The sequence below is a fragment of the Tupaia chinensis genome, unplaced genomic scaffold, assembly GCF_000334495.1.
Source record: "Tupaia chinensis unplaced genomic scaffold, TupChi_1.0 Scaffold000279_1, whole genome shotgun sequence".
Lineage (NCBI taxonomy): Eukaryota > Metazoa > Chordata > Mammalia > Scandentia > Tupaiidae > Tupaia > Tupaia belangeri.
Genome location: NW_006159762.1, coordinates 1,239,660 through 1,250,077, shown reverse-complemented (window position 1 = coordinate 1,250,077; position 10,418 = coordinate 1,239,660). Strand labels below are relative to the sequence as shown.

Here is a 10,418-nt window from a genome sequence, read left to right as displayed (position 1 = left end):
GGGAAAGAGGGAAAGCAAGCCTCTAGGTCTGAGACTCGAACCATGGTTGGCCATGTGGGAGTCCAGCACCTTAACCACCACACCACCTGCTGCTCCTCTAGGGCCTACACTTTGTTGAGGGGAAATAAGTAATCAAGAAAATTAATCAGGATGCAAGATGATGGTGTGGAGAAAAACAAAGCAGCCAGGGATGCTAGGAGATTGGAGTTGGTGGTGGTGATGTGATTTTATCTTCTGTGTATTTATGGAAGTTATTTAAGGGTTTTCATAGAGCAAGACAGGATATTAGACATTGTACCAGGAGTTCCTGATGTGATGTCCTTTCCTGAAGCTTCTCTGCCTTGTGAAGTAGTCAGGTGCTATCCAATAATTTTTAGACTATTTGTTTCTAAGCCCAGAGAGAGTGGGCCCTTTATGTCAGACACCTGTCCTCTTTCTTGGCTGGACTTCTTTTCTCAGGATTAGTGATCTCTCTATAGAAAGTCTGCGAAGGCCAGCAACCTCTCCCTCGACTCTCCTGGCACAGCAGGGCTACCAGGGAATCCATATATCTCTTGGCCTCGCTAGACTAGTGTGTAAGTCAGAACAAGCCATGAATCTGTGGAGTTACCAACCCACAACTCAAACAGAAAATTTCATCAGCAGGACTGTGACCTCACTCAGCAATTCAGGAATTCCCCCCACACTTGGCCTCTGCTGAATTAATTTATAAGTGAGAGGCATGTGCAGACCAGAGTGAAATCCATGGCCATGTAAGCTCAACCATGCTTGCCTTCCCATAGTCTTCCCACAGGGGCAGCCTGGATATCAGATACTTAGGAATGAATGTTCTTTATATAAATGTTTTCACCCATTTTCTTTGAAATATTTGTGTTAATGTTTTCTACATTTTATTTTTTTATGAATTATTTTATTTAACTTAATTAATTTATTTTAATTTGACCAAAGAGGAACAGAGTGAGAGTGAGATAGAGGGAAAGTGAGAAAGCAAGCCACTAGTTCAAGACTCAAATCACAGTTGACCATGTGGGAGTCCAGCACCCTTAACTACCACACCACCTGCCTACCCCATGGTTTCTACATTTTTAATAGAGACATGAATGTGAGACTGATTTCCCTTCTTGGGTTCGCTATGGAGAAATGAAAGCATAATCATGATGCGTTTGTCCCTGACACTATCTTAGTGTTTGGGGAAGCAGAGACTGTAGTGGGCTGTCAGCTCACATTTGAACTACTTGGTCCCAGCTATCCGATGCTTTGTGGGAAGGTAGGCCCCATGGGCTAGATCAGCTTCCAGTAGGCTAGAAACCTGGCTGTTTAGAAGAAATAGTGGCAGGAATTCAGATTTTCAAAAACAATGAAGCTATGGACAAAGTCAATGTATCCATATGTTTGATATGCCTTTTGGGCCATCACTTTCCAGCTCTGGTTGTAGTTGTTTTCAGTATTCCATTCTGATCTCTTTCATCCCATTGCATTCAGGTCTGGTTCTGGTCTGTTCCCATCTATGTCAAATATTATGTGTGTGCTTTCATATTTTTGATTTTCTGTTTTTGGTGGCTTTTGTTTAGGTAACAGCTGCATACTTATTTTTTTAAGAGGTTTTTTTTGCTATAGGGCACGTGTACTCACCAGAAAGACAGAGACAGAGAGACAAAAAGCAAGAAATCACCCCCCAGGGGGGATGGGCACATGCACATGCGCCCGCCGTGAGTTTAAGCCACCGAATCTGGGACTTGAACTGCGATCGGCTATGTGGGAGTCCAGCAACATAGCTATTACGCCAACTGCTGGTCCCACATCTATGTACTGCTCATTTGCATGTTCACCGTTGTCATTGTGTATTTCCTTGGGCATGATGGAATCACTAATGTTAGGAAATGCCCTTAAAACCTAAGAACAAATACCGTGTCATTGGCAAGTCTGTGCTTGGTTGCCAAGTGCACAGGTGTTTTCCAGCACTCTGAATTATGGGCTCTTGGTCCAACATGGCATTTGTCCAGATCTTTAAAAGTTTGAAAGTAGAAAAGCATCTGACAAAGGATGAGACAGATCATGCTTGTCTTCTGAACTTGGACATGGGAGGCACCAGTCTATGGCTGTCTAAGCCCATCCTTTTCTTTCTGTAGACTGGAGCCCTGCTTAGCGCTTTTGTTCAGCTGTGTCACATTTCTACAACACTGGCTGAGAAGACATGGGTTCAGCTTTTTCCAAGGTTGTGGAAAATCCTTTCTGACAGACAGCAGCATGTGAGTATATTTCTAAAAACCTGTTTTAGAAAAATGTAGCTTTAGCTTCTGGTAAGTATTTATGAAAGAACACAGTTTTGATAAAGTTTCAGGGGATGAGGAAACTACTGATAGCTAAGAATGAATGATCAAAATAACCCCAGATGCTTAAAGAGAGAGAAAGAGGGTGAAGACCCACCCATTTCTCAGCTATGACCTTACTTAGCAGGCTGTTTGGTTTCAGGCTCTCGCAGGAGAGATCAGCCCATTCCTGTGCAGTGGCAGTCACCAAGTGCAGCGGGATTGTCAGCCCAGTGCTTTGAACTGCTTCGTGGAAGCTATGTCCCAGTGTGTCCCTCCAATCCCTATCAGACCCTGTGTTTTGAAGTACTTGGGGAAAACACACAATCTCTGGTTCCGGTCCACGTTGATGCTGGAGCACCAGGCTTTTGAAAAAGGTCTCAGTCTTCAGATTAAGCCAAAGCAAACAACAGAGTTTTATGAACAAGAGAGCATAACTCCACCTCAGCAGGTGAGGACTCTTCTCATTTTGTTAAGTACTTCTTTGCCAGTGACACATCAGACTTTCGATAATTATATCTCCCAAATGATTTTAAACCACAATATGGGAATGTGACTATTGGAAAAAATATATTTTTTGCCATGAGCACTCAGAAACCATGATCTGTGTTTTCAGGAGATACTGGATTCGCTTGCAGAACTTTACTCTTTGTTACAAGAGGAAGATATGTGGGCTGGTTTGTGGCAGAAACGTTGCAAGTATTCAGAGACAGCAACTGCTATTGCTTATGAGCAGCATGGATTCTTTGAGCAGGTAGCCACTGTTGCATGCAATGAGTGGGTTGCACGGTTACTTGAAGGATAGTTCAAAATGGTTCTTTAACTTAATGTCTTCAAGTCAGAGTTTATATTTAAATAAATTGAGTCATTTGAATCCTGCACATAAAGGCCCTTTTGAGAAACCTACATATAGCACACATTTTTAAAGTACAGTCCTAAGTCCTTTAATATTAGGTGCTAACATGGATGCTTTTGTTGTCTGCAATTGTTGGTCCTGCTGGAAATGGTAGGCAGATTTGCATTTAGTGCTTAATCCTCGTGTTTTTCTTTTCAACATGGCGTGGGCTATTGTTACAGGGTGTGGTTCTCAACACTCTGTAGGATGCTGAGCCACAGAAACTCCAAAAACATGAGCACAGCCTTATGGTTCTTGCTGTGATCACTCTAAAGGACAGAGAAGTTAATCCTAGTTGTAGACAGGCTCCCCTCCGTCCATTCTATCTTGAGACTTTCCTGCCTCCTTCCTCTCTTGTGTAAATGGATTGCTGGGTTGGGGATGTGGGTGTGTCCAGTGCTCTTGGAAAAGAGCTTGAGACACTACCTGGTGTGTACTTTAGCTAGCCACAAGTAGTTGAACCTTGGCATTGAATAGGTGGGTTTCCGATTAAACAGTAGTTTGAAAGCATTACTTACTTTTTTAGGCACAAGAATCCTATGAAAAGGCCATGGATAAAGCCAAAAAAGAACATGAGAGGAGTAACGCCTCCCCTGCCATTTTCCCTGAATACCAGCTCTGGGAAGACCACTGGATCCGGTAAGCTGAACACAGTTTAGTGTATTCAAGAGTCAGTTAAGGGAACCAGCAGTTAGTGTAATGGCTATGTCGCTGGACTCCTACGTAGTCGACTGTGGTTCGCGTCCCGGACCTGGTGGCTGAAAACTCACACCGGGCGCGTGTGCATATGTGCCCAAGATCCTGAGAGGAGAATGGAGGAGAAGGGATTGCGGCGTGCCCATCCCCCCTGGGGGGTGATTTCTCGCTTTCTGTCCCTATGTCTCTCTGGCGAGGGCATGCCCCCTATAGCCAAAAAAAAAAAAAAAAGAGTCAGTTAAGAGAGTCAATGGAAAAACTCTGAAATGTTCTTTAAAAAAAATTATTATTTATTTTATTTATCATCATTATTATTTTTCAATTTCTTGAGGAAAAAAAAATGCCTTTGAGAAAGAGAGAGTTAAAGTGAGAAAGCAAGCTGCCAGGTCCAGAATTTAAATCGCTGTCGGCCATGTGGGAGGCTAGCACCTCATCTACCATGCCACATGTTGGCTCCCTGAAATGTTCTCCTTATGATTGTTTTTAAAGGGGAACTTTGCTAGTTTATGACCACATAAAGAAAAGAACAAACAAAAATCTAAGAATCACATTTAAAGTCTTGAGTGAAAGTATTGGTTAGGGAAACAAAAAACCGTTACTGCCTTTCAACTAGCTCTGGTGCTCTGGTTCTTAAGTGAATAGTGTGTGACTTTTGGTATCTGGGAGGAGGATGCAGGTGATCCCCTGCAGTGGAGCACGCATCAATATCCCTCAGAAGCCTGCCTGTTTATCTTCTGTAGAGTGGAAATATACTACTTAAAACCTGTTCTCTACCTTTCTGAGTCCAATAGTGTGTTGGTAACCTAGATTTTACTCTTGAATCCCTGGTCTTATAGCTGCTCTAAGGAATTGAACCAGTGGGAAGCCTTGACTGAATACGGCCAGTCCAAGGGTCACATAAATCCCTACCTGGTCCTGGAGTGTGCTTGGCGGGTGTCCAACTGGACTGCCATGAAGGAGGCTTTGGTGCAGGTGAGACATCACGTGGTTACCTCCATGGTCATGATGTTAGCGAGGACTAGGACGTTCCCTACAGCTGCCTGAGTTCCTTTTACTGATGCCATGAATGCCTCTTTGGAGATTTCTTTTCACTTAGAACAAGCTGGGCATTTTGTCAGTTGAACAACAGCTCTAAGGAAGAAAAAGTTCCTTTTGGTTATTTCTTAACACTTCCCTAAATTTGAGTTAAATTATAAATTAGATAATAGTTTATCATTCAGTTACAATAATGAGTATCAGATGTGGAGACCGTGGACTGTGAGAATACACAGTAGTAATGTTTGGAGTAATGTGTCAGAACAGTCAGTTCACTGGTGGCGTGTGTTGGCAGAAATGCTGCTAGAAATGACGAGTACGGCAGGGATGAACTGCACAGACCCAGGACCTGGCACGTTAGCTGTAGTCATTGTCAGCCTTTATTAAATGAGGTGATGTCGTATTCAACGAATGCTGTATATGATGGGAGTGAGGATAGTAGAGTGTAAGTGTAGTTGAGTCATTAGCTTGGTTGAATCAGATAGCTTTTATTTATTTATTATTATTATTATTTTTTTGAATCACATACTTTAACAATTACCTTCATCCTGCCGAATATAGTGTACAAGGGGAGAGTTGGGCACAGAGGTACAGATCCCATTTTCTAACTGGGAAGCTTCTGTTGGCATCAAAGGACAGTATAGCTTTATTTCTTACCTGCATCTCAAAATACATTTTATTATTGCCTCAGACAGTCTTTGTATACAGCTATTCTGTCCTTTTTTCCCTTCTACCCCAAGAATACATTTTAGTATTTGTTTTCTTCCTCTTAGTGGCAAATTCTTTGTTTTTGTTCAAGAGTTAAGAGGAATTAAAGCTATTTCAAAAAAGCTTTTTCTGAGAGTAGAATTCTAAAGGAGTTGTTTTCTCCCAGCATACAAGCAGTATCATTCGAGCATTGTGTGTCTCTTGCATCATTGCAAGAAGGCAGCCTTTTCTATGGCCCCTCCCTGTTCCTGTTTATTCTTTAAAAAAAAAAAAAAATTATCTTATTTAACTTAATTTATTTACTTATTTTTATTTTGACCAGAGAGATGGGGGGTGAGTGGGGAGAGAGAGAGGGAAAGTGAGAAAGCAAGCCACCAGATCTGGGACTCAAACCACGGTCGACCATGTGGGAGTCCAGCATCCTTAACCACCAGGCCACCTGCCACCCCCCGCCCCATTCATTCATTTCTTTTTTAAAGAATTATTTAATTTTATTTAGAATATTACTAATATTTTTAAATTTGCTACCAGAGAGAGAGAGAAAGTGCGGAAGCAAGCTGCCAGGTTCAGGCCTCAAACCACAGTTGACCATGTGGGAGTCCAGTGCCTTAATCCCCTTCTCATTGCTCAATAATTTTTTACTTTTTTATGTGTTGTTCATAATAGGGAGTTTAAGTTAAGGAAATGTTATAATCCTTATCTTAACACCTTTTTACCCAGTGAGGGTTTATTTATATTCACATTAATAATTTTTCTTTCTTCTCTTAAAGTGGAGAGTACAAAGGGACTTGTGAACAGAGCACACAGAAGTGGGATAGGGCCACTTGCTTTAAAGCAATGACCCCAAAACTTTAACATGATTAGTTTATTACTGATGTCTTTTTTTTTTTGGAGAGGTTTTTGCTATAGGGCACATGCACTCACCAGAAAGACAGAGAGAGACAGAGAGACAGACAGAAAGCGAGAAATCATTCCCCAGAGGGGATGGCCATGCCGCAATCCCTTCTCCTCCATTCTCCTCTTGGTATCTTGGGCACGCATGCACACATGACCGGCGTGAGTTTAAGCCACTGACTTCAGGACTCCCATGGTTGGCTACATGGGAGTTCAGCGACATAGCCATTATGCTAATTGCTGGTCCCCTAATGCCATTTTTTTTTTAAATGTAGAAAATTGAAGATCAGAAATCATCAAACTATTAACCAGAAGGTGGAAATAGTGCCTAGGTCTTGACTTCTAGGTTTGGGATCTGGGAAGTTGCTCACCTGATGAGGTAGTTTGTATTACTCTGAGAGATAACCAGTCACTCAGTTAAAAATGTTATGGTGTCAGTGACCAGGAGGTGGCATGGTGATTAAGGCACTGGACTCCAGACATGGCCGACCCCTGTTCAAGTACTGAGGCTGGCGGCTTGCTATCTCACTTTCTCTTTCTCTCTCTGGTCAAAATATTAAATAATAATAATAATACATAAAATAAATAATTCTTTTAAAAAATGTTATGGTGTTAGAATGTGTTTACAGTTGATTATTCTTTTTATTCTAAAAAAAATTCTCCTAAATATTTTAGCTCAGTTTAATATTCCTTTCTCTCCTTCCAAAGTTCCTCTAGCTGGGTATATATACTATCTTGCTGCCTACAGGTCTGACAAATGCATTTCTCTTCCATAAGCTCTTGATCATTTTACAGAAATTGTAAGGTACTCACTGCTTATTAAAAGCTCAAGTATATGGATAAACATTCAGGTAATTGGCAGTAAATTAACCTCAGATGGTCTTGATATTTAAAGAAAAGACCTCAACAAATTACTTTTGTCTTTGTTACAGAGCAGTGCAGTTACAGGACAGCTTACAGGTTTATAAGGACAGTACATTTCTTGGTTTGATTTATTAGAGTAATTTTTTTTTTCCCAGTGGGAGAAAAAAAGAAGAGATTCATTTGTTCTTAACATTTGGAGAATAATTTACATTTAATACTTTAAAAATATGCCAGCTGATTTTGTAGCACAGTGTTACTTGTTCATCTGGTCTGCCTTAACAGCATTGAGCAGGTTTTTTATTTTGCAACTACTGATGACCTTAAAGCAAGGAGCCTATGGTGTGATTTCATAGCCAGAGATTAACCATACACTGGAATTCAGAATAGATTATCCAGAAAAGGCCGTCAGAATGCATGACCTCTCTAAAATACAGGGTTTTTTTAGCCTAGTTTCCATTTATTGCTTTGTATAATTGGCTATAAAGAAGTGAATTTTTTCTTTTCTGCCTGAGGGGAGGATGCCCTTCACTTCCCATGTAATACTCTCTTACTGCCAGGTAGAAGTAAGTTGTCCTAAAGAGATGGCTTGGAAGGTGAACATGTACCGAGGCTACTTGGCCATCTGCCACCCTGAAGAGCAGCAGCTCAGCTTCATTGAACGCCTGGTGGAAATGGCCAGCAGCTTGGCCATCCGCGAATGGCGACGGTTGCCCCACGTGGTATCCCATGTGCACACGCCACTTCTGCAGGTGAGTATGGCATTCTCACATGAGCATAGCCTCATGGTTGCCCCAGCAGGTCAAGCTAGGTGGCGTAGAAGAGAGGAAAGTCTTTCCCTGGTTTATCCCTTTCCACGTAAACTTGTGTTAGGGAATGGAGGCCAGAGGAAAAAATGCAAAAAAAAAAAAAAAAATTATTGCTTCCCATTTTTGGAGTTTCTGGGAAATTTAAGCTCTGGAGACTAAAGACATCCTCACAAGTGATTTTGATGATTACTCTAATCTCTGATGTTTAATAATTGTTGCATGACTGAATTCCTGGACCCGGGTGACTTATGAGGATAGAGGTTTATTTAGCTTATGGTTTTAGAGGTCCAAGGTCAAGGGGCTGCATCTGCTGAGAGCATTCTTACTGATGGATACTGTGGCAGAGGGCAACATATGGCGACGTAGAGCAGAGCAAGAGCATGGATACAGAGCATGTCTGTGTCCATGTGTCTGTCTCATTCCTTTCCCTTATAAACCTGTCATAAATCAATCATGGTAGCCCCAGTCTGATTACTTTAATTCTAATTACCTCCCAAAGGCCCCACCTCTTAATCCCATAGTCAGGTTAAATTTTCACCCTCTTAATCTTATTACAGTGACTCACCCTATTTCAATACACAAATTTTATGAGACACACTTGACCAGATTCTGATTTTTGCTCTAGGAGTTTTCCTTAATGCCCACTTTACCACCATTAGCTCCATGCCACTGTTTAGTCCAAAAGGGTCTCAACCTCTGATATTCTTTTTTTCCCCCTCCATTAAAAAAAATTTGCTAGCGGGCACATAAACTTGCCAGAGGAGATAGGGGTGGGGAGAGCGACAAAGCATCCCCTCATGAAGGATAGCCATACCATAATCCCTTCTCTTCTACTTGTTTTGGGATATTCGGGCATGTGCATATGCATGCCTGGCATGGTTTTCAAGCTATTGGGTCCTGTATTTGAACTGCACAGTCAGCCGTGTGGGATCTAGCCACCTTAGCCACCATGCTACTGGCTGGCCCTCAACGTCTGAAATTCTTAAGATGTCAGAGAAGTAACCTGTTTCTTGACTCTCCTTTTGGGCATCCTCTTCACTATTTCTTAAAGTTTGTTCCAGCCATACCAGTTGCCATTCAGTTGCTTGTATCTAAATGCATCCCCTTGCACTTTGCTCCCCTCATACATGCACCCCCACACCAATTGCTGTGTCAACTTTAAATTATACCAATTTGATGAAATTAAGAAATAAATTCTATTCTCAAGAGTGTCAAAAAGAATAAAATACTAAGGAATAAATTTAAATTTTGTGCTTCAAAGGACAAGATCAAAAAGTAAAAAGAAACAAGAATTGCAGGTGGAAGAACATATTTATTAGTTATATCTAAAAAGGAACTTTTATCTATAATAAAGAACTCTTATCCAAAATAAAAGGTGTTCCAATTTTTTAATGGGCAAAAGACTTCAATAGACATTTCTCCAAAGAGCACATATAAATGGACAATATAAGCATCTGAAAATACACTTAACATTAGGGAAATGCAAATCGAAACCATAATGAGATACCACTTCACCCCCACTGAGATAACTAGAATCCAAAAGACTGACAACAAAGTGTTGGTGAGGATGTGGAGAAATTGGAACCCCTCAAATTATTATTAGTGGGATTGTAAAATGCTGTGGCATCTTTGTGAACTGTCTGATAGTTCCTCAGAATGTTAAACGGAGTTACAATAGGACTCAGCAATCCCATTTCTAAGTAGGTATCTAAGAGAAATAAGAGTATCTGGTCATATAAAAATATGTATAGGGATGTCCATAGCATCGATATTTATAATAACCAAAATGTGGAACTAGCTCAGATACCTGTCGACTGATGAATGGGTAAACAAAATGTATATCCATATTGTAGAACATTCAACCATAAAAAGGCAAAGAAGTACTGATACCTGTTCTAGCATGAGCAGCATTAGAAAAGGTGCTGAGTGAAGAAGCGACACAGAGGGCCCCTGTTGTATGATGGTCTGGGTACTTTATGAAATGCATATAGTAGGTACATCCATAGAGGCGAAGAAGAAGAATGGTTATCTGGGGGGGAGAGGGCAGAGGGAGAATGAGGGTGGCTACTAATGGGTGCAGGGTTTCTTTTGGGAGTCATGTTAGTCGGGTTCTATGACCAGCTAATGGTGATGGTGGTACAACCCTGAGATACACTAGAAACTACCAAAACTGTACACTTTCAAGGGTGAATTTAGTAGTATTTTTTTTTT

General features: G+C 41.1%; 1 protein-coding gene across 1 annotated transcript in view; it reads left to right on the top strand.

Moving 5' to 3' along the window:
- TRRAP (transformation/transcription domain associated protein) overlaps positions 1-10,418 on the top strand; it is a gene marked incomplete in the record, with an annotated part of 151,090 nt that overhangs the window by 109,573 nt on the left and 31,099 nt on the right. The window contains 6 exon segments of the mRNA XM_014588476.2: positions 2,130-2,249; positions 2,473-2,760; positions 2,926-3,063; positions 3,731-3,843; positions 4,737-4,872; positions 7,959-8,150. Of these exon segments, the coding sequence (XP_014443962.1) occupies positions 2,130-2,249; positions 2,473-2,760; positions 2,926-3,063; positions 3,731-3,843; positions 4,737-4,872; positions 7,959-8,150 (987 nt within the window).